This window comes from Scyliorhinus torazame, chromosome 30 (genome assembly GCF_047496885.1).
Source record: "Scyliorhinus torazame isolate Kashiwa2021f chromosome 30, sScyTor2.1, whole genome shotgun sequence".
NCBI lineage: Eukaryota > Metazoa > Chordata > Chondrichthyes > Carcharhiniformes > Scyliorhinidae > Scyliorhinus > Scyliorhinus torazame.
This window is the reverse complement of record NC_092736.1, coordinates 8,552,918-8,573,187: the sequence shown is the minus strand read 5'-3', so window position 1 is coordinate 8,573,187 and position 20,270 is coordinate 8,552,918. Positions and strand designations below refer to the sequence as shown.

Genomic DNA, 20,270 nt, shown 5'->3' with positions numbered 1-20,270 from the left:
GGGAAAATGTGCAAACTGCACACAGTGACCCAGAGCCGGGATTGAACCTGGGACCTCGGCGCCGTGAGGCTGCAATGTTAACCCACTGCGCCACCGTGCTGCCCTTACAAACATATTAAACCGATCACAAAATCTGTTTTTGGTGATGTTGGGTGAGGGATAATGTTGGCTCGAGGTCAACAGGGAGAACGTCCTCGCTCCCTTTGACTTGTGCCTTAGGGTCATTTACCTGAAAACGCAGATAGGGTCTACATTCAATGTCTCACCTGAAGGTGGAAACCTCCCACAGTGCCACACTCCCTCGGTACTGCACTGGGAACGTCGCCGGGATGAGGTGCTCGAACCTCTGGAGTGGGGCTCGGAACACGCGACCTCTGACTCACTGCTTCACAGCTCCAGGGTCCCAGGTTCGATTCCCGGCTTGGGTCACTGTCTGTGCGGAGTCTGCCCATTCTCCCCGTGTCTTGGTGGGTTTCCTCCGGGCGCTCCGGTTTCCTCCCACATGTCCCGAAAGACGTCCTTGTTAGGTGAATTGAACACTCTGAATTCTCCTTCCTTGTACCCGAACAAGCGGCGGAATGTGGCGACGAGGGGATTTTCACAGTAACTTCATTGCAGCGTTAATGTAAGCCTCCTGGTGACAATGATAAAGATATTATATAAAATTCACTCGACTGATTTCTGGGATGAGGGGGGCTTGTCTCAGGAGGAATTGTTGAGGCGTTTGAGCCTATACTCATTGGGGATTAGAAGAATTAAATGTGATTCTATTGAAACATAAGATTCTGAGCGGTTTTGACAGTGGGGCTGTTGAGACAATATTTGTGGGACATCTAGAACTAGGGGACACAGTTTCAAAATAAGGGACCTCCTTATTTTGGACAAATATGAGGAGTTCTTCCCGCCGAGGGCAGTTCGACTTTGAAATCTCCTCCCCCTGAGCAATGGAGACTGGGTCATTCAATCTATTCAGGATTTTTGATTGAAAAGGGGTTCGAGGATTATGGGGGACAGGCGGGAAAGTGGGGGTAAGGTCACAATTAGATTTTAAAATGTTTTCTTATCCCATCCTTAAGTTACGAAGCAGAGTGGACGGGTTAATCCATCTCGTTGCTTGCTCCAAATACCAATACAAATTCAAATTGAAGCCAATTGTTGGTCTCCACAAGAGAGCCACACACGGTCCAAGCTGACAAGAAAAGGCCTCGCACCTCATCCTGGGCTTGATTTTAGCCAAAAGGCCGAGAAGCGATGGTCACAATTAGATTAGCCATGGCCCTCTTGGATGGCAGAGTAGTCTCGATGGGCTGAATGGCCTACTCCTGCTCTGATTATCATGTTCTTAAACTAACGTCACTTCCTATCTGGACTCTGTCACTTGCCGTCCAATGATGCATTGTCGATTCTCTCTCTCTCTCTCTCTCTGTCGTGTTGTCATTAGTCTCGGAGTTGTTAACGCTCTCCCGATGTTGCGCAGAGATACGCCGGAGGGGATCGAAGGACGCGCCCAGCAAACCTCTGCCGCTGTACGACACGCCCTACGAACCCACGGAGAATGGCGGGGACTCCGACACGGAGAAGGCAGTTTCCCATCGGCCCCGCGAGAGTCGCCTCCCGGAGGATGACGAGCGGCCGCCAGGCGAATACGACCAGCCCTGGGAATGGAAGAAAGATCGAATCTCGAAGGCGTTTGCAGGTAAATTTCTACAATGATTCCCAATTTAACGTTGAACCGTAACTTAACCTCCCAACAATCCGGGTCTGCTGTAAACTCATTGATAGTGATTGATCACTACCATTAATCAATAATGACATTATCGTTGTATTAGGTAACTGGTGGCAGGTGAGCTGAATGGACCCTGGTCTGTTTTTGTCTGATTATTCTTTATTCCAATTGCCTAAAGTTCCTGTGATATTAGGCACTGTACCACATCGCTCACTGAATGAACCCAACTGAACCGGGACAGAGCTGTTCGTCAGGAACCAAATCACAATGGTGGTGGGATTGAAACCCGTGATTGAATTTGAGCCAATCATGATGGACCTTCAGTTGATCTATGAGCTGAACAAACAGGTTATTTAAATAATGAACGAGGCACAGCGTGAAGGTCATCTCCTGCTGCAGTCAGTCAGCTGATTAGAGAGAAACTGGCGACACTGGGGCCAGATTTCGGACTGATTAATGCTCTCTGTTAATCATCATCTGTCTAGCTGGGAAGCGAATACATAAAGCAGGGCTCGGTTATGGGATAGAGGGAGAGACGGAGGGGGGAGAGAGAGACGGAGGGGGGGGAAGAGAGAGAGACGGAGGGGGGGAAGAGAGAGAGACGGAGGGGAGCGAGAGAGAGAGATTATCATAGATTATACAGTGCAGAAGGAGGCCATTCGGCCCATCGAGTCTGCACCGGCTCTTGGAAATACCTCCACCCTATCCCCATAACCCAGTAACCCCACCCAACACTAAGGGCAATTTTGGACACTAAGGGCAATTTATCACGGCCAATCCACCTAACCTGCACATCTTTGGACTGTGGGAGGAAACCGGAGCACCCGGAGGAAACCCACGCACACACGGGGAGGATGTACAGACTCCGCACAGACAGTGACCCAAGCCGGAATCGAACCTGGGACCCTGGAGCTGTGAAGCAATTGTGCTATCCACAATGCTACCATGCTGCCCACAAATGAAAATCGCTTATTGTCACAAGTAGGCTTCAATGAAGTTACTGTGAAAAGCCCCTAGTCGCCACATTCCGGCGCCTGTTCGGGGAGGCTGGTACGGGAATTGAACCGTGCTGCTGGCCTGCCTTGGTCTGCTTTCAAAGCCAGCGATTTAGTCCAGTGTGCTAAACAGCCCCTCGATATGGAGGGGAGAGAGAGAGGGAGGGGGGGGCGAGAGAGAGATGGAGGGGAGAGAGAGAGAGATGGAGGGGAGAGAGATGGAGGGGAGAGAGCGAGAGATGGAGGGGAGCGAGAGAGAGGCGGAGGGAAGAGAGAGAGAGATGGAGGGGAGAGAGAGACGGAGGGGGGAGAGAGAGACGAGGGGGGAGAGAGAGAGACGGAGGGGGGAGAGAGAGAGACGGAGGGGGGAGAGAGAGAGACGGAGGGGGGAGAGAGAGAAATGGAGGGGGGAGAGAGAGAGACGGAGGGAGGAGAGAGAGAGAGATGGAGGGGAGAGAGAGAGAGAGAGAGATGCAGGGGAGAGAGAGATGCAGGGGAGATAGAGAGATGAAGGGGAGAGAGAGAAAGAGGGAGGGGGGAGAGGGGGAGGGGAGAGAGGGAGGGAAGAGAGAGAGGGAGGGAGGAGAGGGGGAGGGAGGAGAGAGATGGAGGAGAGAGAGAGGCGGAGGGAAGAGAGAGAGAGATGGAGGGGGGAGAGAGATAGAGACGGAGGGAAGAGAGAGAGATGGAGGGGGGAGAGAGTGAGAGAGACGGTGGGGGGAGAGAGAGAGAGATGGAGGGAAGAGAGAGGGGGAGGGAAGAGAGAGAGAGATGGAGGGGGGAGAGAGTGAGAGAGACGGAGGAGGGAGAGAGAGAGAGACGGAGGGAAGAGAGAGGCGGAGGGAAGAGAGAAAGAGATGGAGGGGGAGAGAAAGAGAGACGGAGGGGGGAGAGAGAGAGATGCTGAGGGATGAGAGAGAGAGAGAGAGAGACGGAGGGAAGAGAGAGGTGGAGGAAAGGGAGAGAGATGGAGGGGGGAGTGAAAGAGACGGAGGGGAGAGAGAGATAGAGATGGAGGGAGGGGAGCGAGAGATGGAGGGAGGAGAGAGAGAGATGGAGGGGCGAGAGAGAGAGATGGAGGGGGGAGAGAGAGAGAGACGGAGGGAAGAGAGAGAGAGACGGAGGGAAGAGAGAGAGAGATGGAGGGGGGAGAGAGTGAGAGAGACGGTGGGGGGAGAGAGAGAGAGATGGAGGGAAGAGAGAGGGGGAGGGAAGAGAGAGAGAGATGGAGGGGGAGAGAGTGAGAGAGACGGAGGAGGGAGAGAGAGAGAGACGGAAGGAAGAGAGAGGCGGAGGGAAGAGAGAAAGAGATGGAGGGGGAGAGAAAGAGAGACGGAGGGGGGAGAGAGAGAGAGACTGAGGGGGAGAGAGAGAGATGCTGAGGGATGAGAGAGAGAGAGAGAGAGACGGAGGGAACAGAGAGGTGGAGGAAAGGGAGAGAGATGGAGGGGGGAGTGAAAGAGACGGAGGGGAGAGAGAGATAGAGATGGAGGGAGATGAGCGAGAGATGGAGGGAGGAGAGAGAGAGATGGAGGGGCGAGAGAGAGAGATGGAGGGGAGAGAGAGAGGTAGAGGGAAGAGAGAGAGTGAGGCAGAGTGAAAAGAGAGAGTGAGAGACGGAGGGATGAGAGGGAGAGACAGAGGGACGAGAGAGAGAGACGGAGGAAGAGAAAGAGTGAGACAGAGGGAAGAGAGTGAGAGAAATGGAGGGAACAGAGAGAGCGACAGAGGGGAGAGGGAGATAGAGGAAAGAAAGAGAGAGAGTAGGAGGGAAGAGGGAGTTTGAGGGGAGAGGATGGAAGGAAGAGCGAAGGAGGGAAGAGAGAGTCAGAGGGAAGAGAGGAAGAGATGGAGGGAAAAGAGAGAGGGACACTGATGGGGACAGAGAGAGAGATGGAGGGAAGAGAGAGAGAGGGGAGAACTGGGGCAGGAGTGTGAAAGAGAAAGACTTGGTATTTTGTCTGATCAAGACGCTCTAATATATCCCCAAACATTTTGTCTTCAGTGCATGTTCTACATTGATGTTGCAATGGTCTCCGAAACATCAGCTATATATATACATATAACTCAACATACTCCCACGAGCAACATACTTCATGATGAATGAACATTTACTCTGTAATTTGGTGATGTTGGATGAAGAAATATTGCACAGGCACACAAGAGGCACCTTCCTCCTCGTTGGGTAGCACCCTGGGAATTTTAACCTCCGCCTGATAGGGCAGGTTGACACTTTGGTCCAATACCTTGTCTGAAGGTCAGCACTTCCTCAATGCAGCACTCTCTCAGCGCTGCACATCTTTGGGTTTTGGGGGTGAAACCCACACAGACACCAGAACCAGGGGTCACAGTCTGAGGATTCGGGGGAGACCATTTAGGACGAGCGATGAGGAGAAACTCCATCCCACCGAGAGTGTGGTGAGCCTGTGGAATTCGTTACCACAGGAAGTAGTTAAGTCCAAAACATTACATGTGTTCAAGAAGCACTTAGATACAGCACTTAGGTCGAAGGGGATTAAAGGCTATGGGAGGAAAGCGGGATTAAGTTATTGAGTTGGATGATCAGCCATGATCATAATGAATGGCAGAGCAGGCTCGACGGGCCGAATGGCCTACTCCTGCTCCTATTTTTTTCTATGTTTCTATGACACGGGGAGAATGTGTAAACTCGACACAGCCAGGACCGAGACCGAACCCGGGTCCCCGAAGCCGTGAGGAAGGCCATGTTATGTAACTGGAGCCCAGCAGGAGGCAGACTTGAAAACCATTCGATGAGCCTGATGCACGCGCCCGGCACCCGTAACGATGAAATGGGGAGTCAGCACCCCGCGTACGCTTCAGGTGAAACAGGTCAGAGGGAGCCAGGAATGTAGCAGGGTGTTCAAATGTAAACGAATCCCTGTTTTGAAGTCTGAAACCTTATTGATTTGATATTAACAATAGTATAAACTAAGACAAAAAAACTCTTCATTCAATTCTCCTCCACTTCCTCATTATAAATTGCAATGGCCACATTCAGGGAGAGGCTATGATACATCCACCGTAAATGTGAACAGTCATTCGCAATTAACAAACTTGTGAGCAAATGGATGCAGACATATAATAATAATCTTTATTATTGTTACAAGTAGGCTTACATTAACACTGCAATTAAGTTACTGTGAAAATCCCCTAGTCGCCACACTCCGGCGCCTGTTCGGGTACACAGATCGAGAATTCAGAATGTCCAATTCACCCAACAAGCACGTCTTTCGGGACTTGTGGGAGGAAACCGGAGCGCCCGGAGGAAACCCACGCAGACACGGGGAGAACGTGCAGATTCCGCACAGACAGTGACCCAACCAGGAATCGAACCTGGGACCCTGGCACTGTGAAGCAACAGTGCTAACCACTGCGCTACCATGCTGCCCACTAATACTGTTCACTAATCAAGGCACTTAATGAGCTAAAAAGAAGCAATCTCTGGATATTTTACCATTTACCAACCAGTGTGCAATTCACACACACACACAATGATTAGGAGGATTGAGATCACAGGCACTATGATGCTGCCTATTACTCATGTACTGATCAGAAATGCGATTAGCCACATCTGGGCTCCCAATTAGCCACATGTGGCCAGTGGCCAATGTATAGATAGGACAGCCCCTGGGATCAGAGTGTCTGCCGCTGATGGAACTGGTTTGGCATCATCTAGACTGTTTGAAGTTGTAGATATTAAATCACTTTACAATATCAGTTGTTTGTCGCACGATCTCACCTAACCTTAACTTGCATATTTTCATGGGGTGGAACCAGGTTTTACCCATCCCTAATTGCTCTTGAACTTGCTCGGCCGTTGCAGAGGGCAGTTATTGCTGTGGGGTCTGGCGTCACATGTGGTCACAGAATCACTACAGTGCAGAAGGAGGCCATTCAGCCCATCGAGTCTGCACCGATCCTCCGAAAGAGCACCCTACCGAGGCTCACTCCCTGCTCTATCCCCATAACCCCACCGAACCGGCACATCTTTAGACACAAAGGGGAAATTTAGCGTGGCCAATCCACCGAACCTGCACATCGTTAGGCCAGACCGGGTAAGGATGGCAGAGTTCAGGGCAGCACGGCAGTGCAGTGGTTAGCACTGCTGCCTCACGGCGCCGAGGTCCCGGGTTCAATCCCGGTCCTGGGTCACTGTCCGTGTGGAGTTTGCACATTCTCCCCGTGTTTGCGTGGGTTTCACTCCCACAACCCAAAAATGTGCAGGGTAGGTGGATTGGCCACGCTAAACTGCCCCTTAATTGGGAAAAATGAATTAGGTACACTAAATTTAAAAAAAAAGATGGCAGATTTCGTTCCCTAAAGGACAACAGTGAATCACATGGGTTTTTACAACAACGGAGAGCAGCTTTATATTCCAGATTTTATTGAATTTAAATTCCCACCAGCTGTCATGGTGGGATTTGAACCCCTGTCCCCAGAGCATTAGCCTGGGTCTCTGGATTGCTAGCCCAGTGCTATTAACACAACGCTACCATCTCCCGATAAATATCCATATTCCCATATACTCAGTTTTGAAGATTTTCTTGGAACCATCGATAAATTGAGAATGTTGCAAATTCTCCATGGTTTTTTTTACTCTCTTCCCAATGTTATTTCCGCAAGAGTCACACACTATCCTTTACCCAATTAGGGTTTCACGGGGGCTTTATTTTTGACTTGGCCTCGGCAGTGAGCATGGTGTGCCTCCGAGAGGCACCTAGACTAGGCCACCTGGGTGGAGTTGGTCAATCTCGCTGGGGACTGAACAGCTAGCCTCAGCCGGGTGGGATTCTCCGATAATGGGGCTATGTCCCCACGCCGGCGGGAAAACCGGCGGCTACCACTCCCGCATCAACAGCCCCCGAAAGTGAGGAATTCTCCAATTTTCAGGGGCCTAGGTTGACGCCGGAGGGGTTGGCGCCGCTCCAGCTGGTGCAGGGTCGGAGAATCCCGGCCCAACGAGAGAGAGAGAGAGAGGAAATCCACAAGTTTTCTCCTTGCCAACAAGTTACCCAGTGTAATCCTCACATCCTCATGTGAAAACTTCCTTTGGGAGCGTGGTCAAATTAAACATTTAAGAGAATGCGTGCAGGGATGAGGAACTGGATTAAGTGGATGGATTGGACGATTTGGGACTGTATTCCTTGGAAGAAGAGAAGGTTGAGAGGAGGTTTGATCGAGGTGTTCAAAGTGAACAGGGCTCTGGACAGAGTAGATTGGTTAATTGGTTTTGATGTGTCGCGGGATGTTGGCCTTTCCTTCGCCAACGTGCCGTTCTGTCCGGGGAGAGGGTTCAGGGGCAAATGCCTCCCTTGTCTCTGCTGATACTCTTGTGCCCATTAGCACTCGTTCATTATGATGCTTCCTGATTGCTGATAGCAAGACTGTATTTCAGCAGACGTCAGACCAGTATGCTTTCAAATCCCATCATCCACCTCGGTTGGCCAACTTTTAGGTTAAATGCCCTGGCAGCCATTTGGCTATTACACGTATTACTGACTCAGAGAGCCGGTGCAGGGGCAATGGACCCAATGGCCTTCTCCTCCGCTATAACAATCCTGTGATGCTGTTCAATAGCTTTGCTCATATTGACTGTCCAGTTACATACATGACGTTGCAGTTGCGTGTGTGGGGGTACCTGGTTTCGGCGGGCACCCAGAGCACATGCAATTGCCCTCTCCACAGCAAGTCTCATCCTTTATCATAGAATCGGTACAGTGCAGAAGGAGGCCATTCGGCCCATCTGCACTGACCCTCCGAAAGAGCACCCGAACCAGGTCCACTCCCCTCGTCCATCCCACCCTATCCGTGTTGCCCATAACCTAACCTGCACATCCCTGGACACTAAAGGCAATTTATCATTGGCCAATCCACCTAACCTGCCCATCTTTGGACTGTGGGAGGAAACCGGAGCACCCGGAGGAAACCCGCGCACACACGGGGAGAACGTGCAAACTCCGCACAGACAGTGACCCGAGGCCGGAATGGAAGGCTCCTTGGCCCTGTGATACAGCTGTGCTAACCACTGCGCCACCGTGCCGCCCCGTAAAATGATTTGTTGAATGTTTCCGAACGGATTGTGCATTTGCCAATTGAGAAATGATTGCTCGGCGACTCTCTCTATTCCAGCCAGTTTCCTGTCATGGAAAACTGCATCAGGAATGTGGAGAGTGTTGAGTGCAGATCCGATTCCTTGCCGGAAATTGTGTCTCACCAGAGTTCCGGGCGCCCTAAAGCATTGGAAAATTCCAAGGGGTGTGTCATGGTTCAGTGGGCCACCTTCCCACCTCCAGGGTCGGACTACCGTGGGTTCAATCCTGGGGTCATGAGCGGGCAGCCCATGCAGATGCCCCACCTTGGGGGGGGGGGGGGGGTGCGCTGCCAGAGGTGTCGCTCTTTGGATTAGACGCTGAATGGTCTCGTGCAATGATTCCAGGAGCAGGATCTGCAAAAGGGTTGACACTGCATTCCTCCCTCAACCACACCACCAGCGAAACGGAATGGCCGGCTGTCGCCGGGACCTGAGATCTTGCTGTTCGGGGAAATGACCGATTCATGGTCCCAGGGAACCATGGAGCGATGTATCCACGGCATAACTGCGCCGCCGAGGTCCTGTGCAGTGTACTGAGACTGGCACTGATTAACGGGGGCACTCGGGGATGAGTTGCTGCCAGGCTGCACCGGCCTCTTGTCCAGCCCCACAGAGGGTTTAAAATTCTCATCCTCCTTTTCAAATCCCTGGCCGCTCTATAATCTCCTTCAGCCCCGCGCACCGACCCGATCTGTGCTTTTCCCCAACTCTGTTCTCTGGCGGGTCCCGATTGTCATCATTCCACCATTGGCCCCTTTACCTTCAGCTACCTGGGGGGCCCGAAACCCTGGGATTCCCTCCCGAAAACTCTCCACCCCCTCTGACCTCACTACTTAAACGCTACCTCGTTGACCGAGCTTTGGGTCACCATGGGACTCGGGGTCAGTTTGTCTTGGGGTACTTCAGTTGAAGGCGTCGTGCTCTGTTAAAGTCGCTATTGGGGCGGCACGGCGGCACAGTGGTTAGCACTGCTGCCTCACGGCGCCGAGGTCCCAGGTTCAATCCTGGCCCCGGGTCACTGTCCGTGTGGAGTTTGCACATTCTCCCCGTGTCTGCGTGGGTCTCACCCCCACAACCCAAAGATGCGCAGGGTAGGTGGATTGGCCATGCTAAATTGCCCCTTAATTGGAAAAAATGAATCGGGTACTCTAAATTTATTTTTTAAAAGTCGCTATCAAAATGCCAGCTGTTGTTGTCTGCTCAAGCTCTCAGCTTTGATTGGTTAATGATTCTCCTCTGTCTCAGCACATTGGACTCCGACTGAGTGATTTGTCCAGAGCCCTGGGGTTGGCTGCCAGAAAGTGACCACCAGCTGGGTCTTATCGAGGCTCCACTATCTGATCCGTGGGTGTTTATTCCCTCTGATCACCTCTTCTCATGTTCCTCAGCTTAAACATTCTTCATCTTCGACTTTCTCTCTCTCTCTCTTTCTTTTTCTCTCTCTCTTTTCCTCTCTCTCTCTTTCTCTCTCTCTCTCTTTCGCTCTTCCTTCCTCTCTCTCTCTCTCCCTCTCTCTCTTTTTCACTCTCTCTTCCTCTTTCTCTCTCTCTCTCTTTCTCGCTCTCCCTTCCTCTCTCTCTTTCTCTCTCTCGCTCTCTTTTTCGCTCTCTCTTCCTCCCCCTCTCTCTCTCTCTCTTTCGCTCTCCTTTCTTCTCTCTCTCTTTTTCGCTCTCTCTCGCTCTCTCTTTCGCTCTTTTTCCCTCTCTTCCTCGCTCTCACTTTCTCTCTCTCTCTCTCTCTTTTTCTCTCCCTCTCTCTCGCTCTCTCTTCCTCTCTCTCTCTCTTTCTTTTTCTCTCTCTCTTTCTCGCTGTCTCTTCCTCTCTCTCTTTCTCGCTCTCTCTCTCTCTCTCTTTCTCGCTCTCTCCCGCTCTCTCTCTGAATGGTTGCCTGCACTTGCACTTGTTCCCTGGGCTTGTCCTCTCTGTCTCTGTGAGCGATGGGTTCTTGTTGATGGTGTAACTTTAAGATAACAAACTTTAATAAGGAGAGAGCGGCTGGCAGGTTGAGCTGGATGTTCTGCTCGAGTGCACGCTGCACACATCCCAGTTTCACTCATTGTCCTTGAGTCTGACAATGAACACAGGATCTCCTCGCTGGAGCCTGTGTAATCACAGCCAGTTATTTGCTTCATGAGACCCAGTTGGGAAACAGTGACATTGTTAATTTTTTATCAGCTGGATATTTCTGCCAAGACTCAAACCGTTCCCTGAATCTCTCCTGCTCTATTGAGGGATTGTTCCAATTCGAATCACTCCCCTGGTTCCGGCTGCGATCGGCTTCGCTGGCCGCCCTGCAATCCCGAGTGGCAATACGTCCAGAGTGCCATTTGGCTGACGGTATCTGTGGGCTCTTCAGCCATGGGGTGCAGCACAGCCAAGCCCAGTCCTTGCTTCGTTAGCAGACACAGGTGCAAACAGTGCAAAGCACAGTATGGGGGTCTGAGGGGGAGCTGGAGGGTGGGTGAGGGGGGCTGGAGAGGGGGTGAGGGGGCGCTGGAAAAGGGATGAGGGGGCGCTGGAGGGTGGGTGAGGGGGCGCTGGAGGGTGGGTGAGGGGGAGCTGGAGGGTGGGTGAAGGGGAGCTGGAGAGGGGGTGAGGGGGGAGCTGGAGAGGGGGTGAGAGGGCGCTGGAGGGTGGGTGAGGGGGAGCTGGAGGGGGGGTGAGGGGGGAGCTGGAGAGGGGGTGAGGGGGGAGCTGGAGAGGGGGTGAGGGGGCGCTGGAGAGGGGGTGAGGGGGCGCTGGAAAAGGGATGAGGGGGTGCTGGAGGGTGGGTGAGGGGGAGCTGGAGGGTGGGTGAGGGAGTGCTGGAGAGGGGGTGAGGGGGCGCTGGAGGTTTGGTGAGGGGGCACTGGAGAAGGGGTGAGAGGGCGCTGGAGGATGGGTGAGGGGGGCTGGAGAGGGGGTGACGGGGCGCTGGAGAGGGGGTGAGGGGGGCTGGAGAGGGGGTGAGGGGGGCTGGAGAGGGGGTGAGAGGGCGCTGGAGAGGAGGTGAGGGGGCGCTGGAGAGGGGGTGAGGGGGGCTGGAGAGGGGGTGAGGGGGCGCTGGAGGGTGGGTGAGGGGGCGCTGGAGAGGGGGTGAGGGGGCGCTGGAGGGTACGGAGGGTGGGTGAGGGGGCGCTGGAGAGGGGGTGAGGTGGTGCTGGAGAGGGGGTGAGGTGGTGCTGGAGAGGGGGTGAGGTGGTGCTGGAGGGTGGGTGAGGGGGCGCTGGAGAGGGGGTGAGGGGGGTTGGAGAGGGGGTGAGGGGTGGTTGGAGAGGGGGTAAGGGGGCACTGGAGAGGGGGTGAGGGTGGTTGGAGAGGGGGTGAGGGGGCGCTGGAGAGGGGTGAGATGGTGCTGGAGAGGGGGTGGGGGGGTGCTGGAGAGGGGGTGAGGTGGTGCTGGAGAGGGGGTGAGGGGGGGCTGGAGAGGGGGTGAGGTGGTGCTGGAGAGGGAGTGAGGGGGCGCTGGATGGAATGATGAGGAGCCGCTGTATCGGGGCGAGAAAGCAATATAGAACATAGAAACTCTTTCCCTTTCTTGCACGACAGCACAGACGCGATGGTCTGAATGGCCGTTCGTGCTGTATCGTCCTCATTCTAAGTGGAAAAGGAGCAGCTATTTAATGGTTAACAAGCTTGGACTCGATTATGGGACATCCCTCAGGCGACCAAGACTGGGGAATGGTGGGAAACTGGCCTCTGGCCGACAGCCCTTGGCATTGCTCAGTGGGGGGGCACTCTCACCTCTGAATCGCCAGGTTCTGGGTTCAAATCCCACTCCAGGCCTGCGTATAAAAATCCAGGCTGACACTCCCAGTGCGGTACTGAGGGAGGGCTACACTGTCAGAGATGCCGCCCCTTCGGTGAGGTGTTAAACCGAGGACCCATTTGCCTGCTCGGGGGAATGTGGTGCTATGTCCAGGAAGAGCAGGGGAGGTGTTTCATAAAATTTACAGTGCAGAAGGAGGCCATTCGACCCATCGAGTCTGCACCGGCTCTTGGAAAGAGCACCCTAGCCAAGCCCACACCACCCCATAACCCAGTAACCCCACCTCACCTTTTTGGACACTAAGGGCAATTTAGCATGGCCAATCCACCTAATCTGCACATCTTTGGACTGTGGGAGGATCCCCATTGCCCTGACCAATATTGATCCTTCAATCAATAACGCTAAAACAGATGATCTGATCTTGATCACATTGCTGTGTGTGGGATCCTGCTGTGCACAAATTGACAGTTGCGTTTCTTACATTAGAACTGTGACCACACTTCAATAAGTACTTCACTGGCTTTAAAGTGCCCAGAGATAGCCAGTGGTGGTGAAAGGCGCTATATCAATGCAGGCCTCACCACAGTGGCCAATTGTCACTGTCCAGCTGACCTATGACCTGCCAACTCCACAGGGATCCAAGATCTGTTCTCTGTCGTTGAGATACTGTCCGTATAAACTAGCAGCACTGGCTCTGAGGGTCACTCACAGAGGGTAATTTATTTATTCCAGGAATGAGAGACGAGAGTTATTTATTGTGGAGCCTTCACTCTTGACAGCTGTTTCCTTTTGGCACTTGTCTCATTAATTAACTGGAGGAACGAATAGACAAGGTGAGAGAGTGTGAGGAGGTTCTGGTCCGACAGACTTGCATCTGCTTGGGGCAGGCTCCCTGATCCCCCTCCTGTGCCCGAATGATTGATACTGGCCTCGGTGTGGGACCTGGCTCAGCTGCTGGTTCGAATCTTTATTCACTTTCCTCCACACCTCCCTTGAGAAACCGGGGCTGTAGGTCCTGAGTCAAGGTGCCAATGCACGTCAGCTTCACGCACAATTGGACTCGTGATGCCCCTTGGTGTACACTCTCACTCGCTGGCGCGCACTCTCGCTCTCTCTCTCACACACCCTGTCACATTCATGCTCTCACACATGCTCTTTTACATCCATGCTCGCTCGCACTTTCTCTCCCTTGATGCTCTCTGTCACGCACACTCTCTCATGCACATGCCCCCTCTCTCTCGCCCGCTTGCCTCTCTCACCCGCCCGCATTCTCTCTTGCCTTCTCTCTCGCCTGCTCGTCCTCTCTCTCGCCCACTTGCCCCCTCTCTCGCCCGCTCACCTCTCTCTCGCCCGCTCACCCCCCATCACCCCCTTCTGCCCCCACCCCCTTGCCTACTTACCCCAATCCACACTTGCTCAGTTCTCCGACATTTTTCAGCACTGGTGACCTGGAGCTCGGACCCTGACTCACTTTCACCCCTTTTTGCTCCCTGACCCAGGGGCACAATTATACGTCCTGGCAGAAATCAGATATCAGCATTGACCTCGGAGCTGAACCTGAGACCTTCCGAGTCTGGGGCCACGATAAAAGGTTTTGCATTTTTACAGAACCTTTCGAACATTTAAAAGTCTTTTACAACCAATGAACATTTAAAGTGTCGTCATTTTTATGATTTATGTCAGCGAGCACAATTGAAACCCTTTTGACGAATGTAAGCCATGAGCAGCTACTTAAGTCACCCAACCCCTCGGAGAATCAATAATAATAATTTCTCTTAATAGAAACATTTCTAATGCGTTCTCTAGCTTGGGAGGCTGGCTGAGTAACCCCAGTGTGTGGATATCACCAGTTTGTTTGGAATTTCAATAGTTCTATACCTAAGCGGGGTTTTCATCAGCTTTAAATTGGGCGTCCAACAATGTTCAGACAAAACGGTTTCTCAATGGACCCTTCAAAAAAAACCCGAGGTAATTGAGAGCAAAAATTGCTTTTTTCTTTGGCGGTGACGGTCGCTATGGAAACCTCGGTGGATGGAAGGAACGGACAGCGGGACTCGAATAGCAGGCAGGGTTTCGTATCTGAAAGTGGCGCAAAAGATTGGAGGGGAAATAATAGACCCCCCCCCTCCCCCACTCTGCCCCTGCCGCCCTGTCTCCCCATACGGCGGTTTTCTAAGAAAAGGTTAATGTATTATCAGGTTCCTTTTAACCCCGTGTGCTGCAGCTACAGAGGAAACTGAGCTCAGTGGCAAATTGATGTAATCAGACTAACTAGTGCCTCGGGGCTTTGTATTTTTCCCATCTTGTGTCAGCCTGTGTGGAGGAGGTACGACGAGGAGTTGGGAAGGTCTCGGCCCCCCCCACACCGTTCCTGGGTCTCTGCTCAGATGGTCCCAAGGTCTGGGTGGGGGCTCCTGCGTCTGCTGGGATTCCCCCACCCTCCCCTGTTGTGTGGAAATCATGTGAGGGCAGCGTGAAGCCCACTCCAGCTCAATAGCTCTTCCCGCCCACGTAGCAACAGCCTGCATTTGTATCGTGCCTTCAATGCGGTGGAACAGCTCGCGGTGCTTCGTCGGAGTGTGATCATAGCTCTACAGTTACAGAGCCATCAGATGGGCCGAATGGTCTCCTCCTGTGCTGATTTTCATTGACCCCCCCCCAATAGAAAGTACTCAGGCGCGGTTCAAGGACAGGGTTAGCCCACCCACCCCCACCGTGATTCCTCCTGCAGCTGAATAGTCTAACACCCTCTCACCACCTGGCCTCACGCGGAACGTGGGCATTTTGCTGTCAAGAGCGGCACAGGTGCAATGGGCTGAACGGCCCCTTTCTCTGCTAAATTTCTTGGACTAGGGTGTCAGAGCCCAGATCATACCCACTTGTGCCTCTGCCTTCGGGGGAGATTCAAGGGCGCTAACTGGCCCGTTCCGCCGCCCCCCACAGCACCCTGCATTCGCAGTACTTCAGGTCACAGGAGGTATACAGCTTCACCGTGAAGCCTGGTGTGGTCCAATAGCTGGGCCATTGCCATTCTTTGCCGAATAGCCCTGGTGTCAGTTATTAGAGGACTTCCAATTGCTGGGGCGGGGGCCACACCTGTTTTGGCACAGCTCTGACCTGCAGTGGTTTGGCTGCCTGCTGAGAATATGTGGGCCAGAGCGGGGTGTTTCTGTGGCTTCCCGAGTTGTCGGGCAGACCCAGTTACATCAGACAAGTGGACTTACGGACTTTGGGGGGGGGTTGCTTTACTGACCCGGACCTTTTAACCTCTGGCAAAATTGGTTCTCCCGGCCCAGTCCAGCTCATCTTGTTAAACTCAAACCTACTTGATGTTCTATCTGAAATATATATATCCGGGGGGGGGAGTTTGTCACTAGACTAATACATTTTTTTTTTAGAGTAGCCAATTCTTTTTTCCAATTAAGGGGCAGTTTAGCGTGGCCAATCCACCTACCCTGCCCATCTTTTTGGGTTGTGGGGGCGAGGCCCACACAGACACGGGGAGAATGTGCAAACTCCACACGGACAGTGACCCGGAGCGGGGATTGAACCCGGGACCTCGGCGCCGTGAGGCAGCGGCGCTAACCCACTGCGCCACCGTGCTGCCCTGTCACTGGACTAATAATCCAGGGGCCTAGACCAATGTCCTGGGGACACGGGTTCAAATTCCCCCACGGCATCTCGTGGAATTTAAAATTCAATGAATAAAATCTGGAATATAAAGCAAGCCTCAGTAATTGTCGATTGTCATAGAAACCCGTCCGGTTCACTAATGTCCTTTAGGGAAGGAAATCTGCCGCCCTTACCCGGTCTGGCCTACACGTGACTCCGGATCCACAGCAATGTGGCTGACACTTAACTGCCCTCTGAAATGGCCGAGCAGGACTCTCTCGGTTCGAGGGCAATTAGGGACGGGCAACAAATGCCCATGGATGTGTTTTTTTTTAATGGCTTGAATTTGTCATTAGGGAGGATGTGATAACAGGGACTTCATTGGAGGACTGGGAAGAGTCACGAGGGGAAATCGTGTTTGAGTTTTTTGAGGTTGCAATGTAGGATCGCGGGATGTGGCAAATCTGGATTTTCAGGAAGTGTTCGATTGGGTGCCCCGCCAGAGGTTAGGCCACAAGGTTAGGTCATTCATTCGCAAGGTTGAAGATGAGTTAATAGACTGGAAGCAGAGAGTAATGCGTTAGGTGGGAGGTTTTGGGCTTGGCGGGGTGTAAGCAGTGCTGGGGCCTCGGCCATTTTTACAATCCGCCTGCATAACTTGGATGAGCAGGCCCTGGTTTAATGCTTCGCAGTTGGTTGACGATGCAGAGCTCAGCGGATGGGTAGGCTGTGAGGAAGAGGGATGTAGACAGGGTTAGTGAGTGGGCAGGTGAAATATGATGCGGAGAGGTGCAAATATCCATCCCAAAATAGAAAAACAGAATATCGCCAAAAGGTGCTAAACACAAAAACATTGGTAATCAGAGACACCTGCGTGTCCTTGTGCCTTAACCCCAGAAAGTTCATTTACAGGAACAGTGAATAATTAGAAAAGTAATGTTGGCCTTTGTGGATAACGGTTTGGGGTACAAGAGTGATGAGGTAATCTTGCAATTATTAATGGCCATGGTGAATCCACATCTGGATACGGGGTACAGCTATTATTTTACCGATGTTAGAATAACTATGGAGGGGGCGCAATGAAGGTTCACCAGACCGATTGCTACGAAGGCATCACCCACCTGCTCTATCCCCACATTCCTTAATTCCCTTTGTGTCCAATCATCTATCGATCTCTGTCTGAATCATACCCAACGGCGGAGCCCCCAAAACTCCCCGGGGCCGAGAATTCCAAAGATTCACCCCCCTCCGAGTGGAGGAAATTCTCCGACGACTCGGCTTCCCGTTTCGCCTGCAGCGTCAGTGGTTGCGACGGTTTGAAATTTGGCGTTCTTGCATTTGTCCCCATGAGTGCGAGATGAAAAGATTCGGCAACGTGGCTCTCGTTTCAGCGAGAGGAAGCAAAAGGGGGGCTCAGGTTTTGGGAGGATGCCCCCGTCAGTCCCGACCAGCCTCAGCCGCAGGCCGCAAGGTGAAAGGTCAGCACCTAACCCAGCATAGCACCCAAACCCGGGGGGGGGCAGGATTTTACATTCCCAGCCTCCCCAGGCCCCCGGCAGGTTTATAGATGGGAGGTGGCCATAAAATTCTTCAGATTGCCTTCCCACTGGGCTCTGCCTGCCCCCATCTCTCTGCAACTTATCAGAGGGACGAGTGAGGCCTAGGCCAGCCACTCCAACCCCTCGCCCCAGCTGAGGCCCCTGTATGAGCACTTAAGGCCTGTTTTCGGCCCAGCCTCAATTTTCAGCCCACTCCTCAGATCAGACTCCACCGTCTGGAAACCTCCACTGCTTGAAATCCAATTAGCATGGCAGTGCCCCAGGTAGGTTAGTCACCAGTTTCCGTTCCTGTAGTGCATTGACGCAAAGTGATTTTGGCTTCTTATCAATCCTAATGGTTTAGCTCGATTAAGTTCAGGCCCACAGTCCCCGGGCTCTTCGAGGAATTGGCTACAAAGTGTATCGACTCCGCGTTTATTATAATTCAGGCCTATCATAATCCATCTTGAACGGCTGCAGTCCGCGTGGTGTAGGTCCACCCACAGTGCTGTTAGAGAATCGGCACCCACATCCAATGAGGGAATAAGAAAAAGGAGTTGCAGGATTTTGGCCCAGCGACTGTGAAGGGACGATGATACATTTCCCAAGTCAGGATGGTGTGTGGCTCGGAGGGGAACTTGCAGGCGGTGGTGTTCCCATGTGTCTGCTGCCCTCGTTCTTCTAGGTCGCAGAGTTGAAAGATCCTTATAGCAAAGTGTCTCCCTCTCTCTCTCTCTCTCTCTCTTTCCCCATCAGTTTTGTTATTTTCTCCCAGATTAGCAATTGTCCAAACTCTCTCCCTGTTTCTTTCCAGTCTGGTGTGTGGCTGTTATGATGCCTCCCCTTGTTGACCAGCCCGTCCTGCTGGAGGTATCCATTGCAGCAAACAGGAGCAGCAGGATTTCCCACTGTGGCGAGATGTTGTCCTGTGTCTCTGATCTCCACCCATCCCCTCCCCGTCCCTAACTGTATCCCTCCGGAATGTACCTATCATCAAAAGGACTTCGCCATGTCCGTGTGCGGAGGTGTGTGTGACAGTGCGTGTATCTCTGTGCCCCTCTGCATGTGTGTTACTGCATGTGTGTCTTATCTGTGTGTGCACCTCGATGACTGGGCCTGTGTGTGCATGTCTCGGTTTCTGTGTCCCAGTGTGCGTGTTGGTGTGCATCTCAGCGTGTGTGTCCATGTGTGTGTGTCTGTGATTCTTGGTGTCATTGTCTAGGTGTGTATGTGTGAGTCTCGGTGTCTTGCCTGTGTGTGCGCGTGTCTCTGTGTGTGAGTGTGTCTGCATGTCGTTGTGTATGTCACTGGGTGTGCCATGTGTGTGTCACTGTGTGTGTGTCACTGTGTGTGTTTGTGTCTCTTTGTGTGTGTGTGTGTGTGTGTCGCTGTGTGGGTGTGTTGGTGTGTGTGTCTGTGTGTGTGTCGGTGTGTATGTGTGTGTGTGTATGTGTCTGTGCGTCGGTGTGTGCGTGTGTCAGTGTGTGTGTGTGTGTCGGTGTGTGTGTTGGTGTGTGTGTCTCTGTGTGTGTGTCTCTGTGTGTGTGTGTCTGTGTGTGTGGGTGTGTGTGTCTGTGTGTGTGTGTATGTGTGTGTGTGTTGGTGTGTGTCTGTGTCGGTGTGTGTGTGTGTTGGTGTGTGCGTCTGTGTGTGTCTCTGTGTGTGTGTATCTGTGTGTGTGTATCTGTGTGTGTGTCTCTGTGCGTGTGTGTCGGTGTGTGTGTGTGTCTGTCGGTGTGTGTGTGTTGGTGTGTGTGCCTGTGTGTGTGTCTGTGTGTGCGTCTGTGTGTGTCGGTGTGTGTGTGTATGTGTGTGTGTGTGTGTGTCTCTGTGTGTGTGTGTGTGTGTGTGTCGGTGTGTGTGTGTGTGTTGGTGTGTGCGTCTGTGTGTGTGTGTGTGTGTGTCGGTGTGTGTGTGTTGGTGTGTGTGTCTGTGTGTGTCTGTGTGTGTCTCTGTGTGTGTGTGTCTCTGTGTGTGTGTGTGTCTATGTGTGTGTGTGTCTGTGTGTGCGTCTGTGTGTGTCGGTGTGTGTTGGTGTGTGTGTCTGTGTCTGTGTGTGTGTCTGTGTGTGTGTGTGTGTGTGTCTGTGTGTGTGTCTGTGTGTGTGTGTCTGTGTCTGTGTGTGTCTGTGTGTGTGTGTGTGTGTGTGTGTGTGTCTCTGTGTGTGTGTGTGTCGGTGTGTGTGTGTGTGTTGGTGTGTGCGTCTGTGTGTGTGTGTGTGTGTCGGTGTGTGTGTGTTGGTGTGTGTGTCTGTGTGTGTCTGTGTGTGTCTCTGTGTGTGTGTCTGTGTGTGTCTGTGTGTGTGTGTCTGTGTGTGTGTCTGTGTGTGTGTGTCTGTGTGTGTGTGTCTGTGTGTGTGTCTGTGTGTGTGTGTCTGTGTGTGTGTGTGTGTGTGTCTGTGTGTGTGTATCTGTGTCTGTGTGTGTCTGTGTGTGTGTGTGTGTGTGTGTGTGTGTGTGTATAAAATGAGTGGGTATTTCTTCCCCCTGATATCTTTCTCAGTGAGTTTGAATTAGTGGTTGGAGATAACGGTGTTTGA

The 20,270-nt window shown here is 52.6% G+C and overlaps 1 protein-coding gene across 2 annotated transcripts in view; it reads left to right on the top strand.

Moving 5' to 3' along the window:
• Positions 1-20,270, top strand: part of LOC140404351 (SH2 domain-containing adapter protein F-like) — a 268,902-nt gene that overhangs the window by 136,873 nt on the left and 111,759 nt on the right. For both annotated transcript variants that reach the window (XM_072492765.1, XM_072492766.1), the window contains exon 3: positions 1,478-1,696. In XM_072492765.1, coding sequence (XP_072348866.1) covers positions 1,478-1,696 — 219 coding nt within the window. The remainder of the gene's footprint in view (positions 1-1,477; positions 1,697-20,270) is intronic.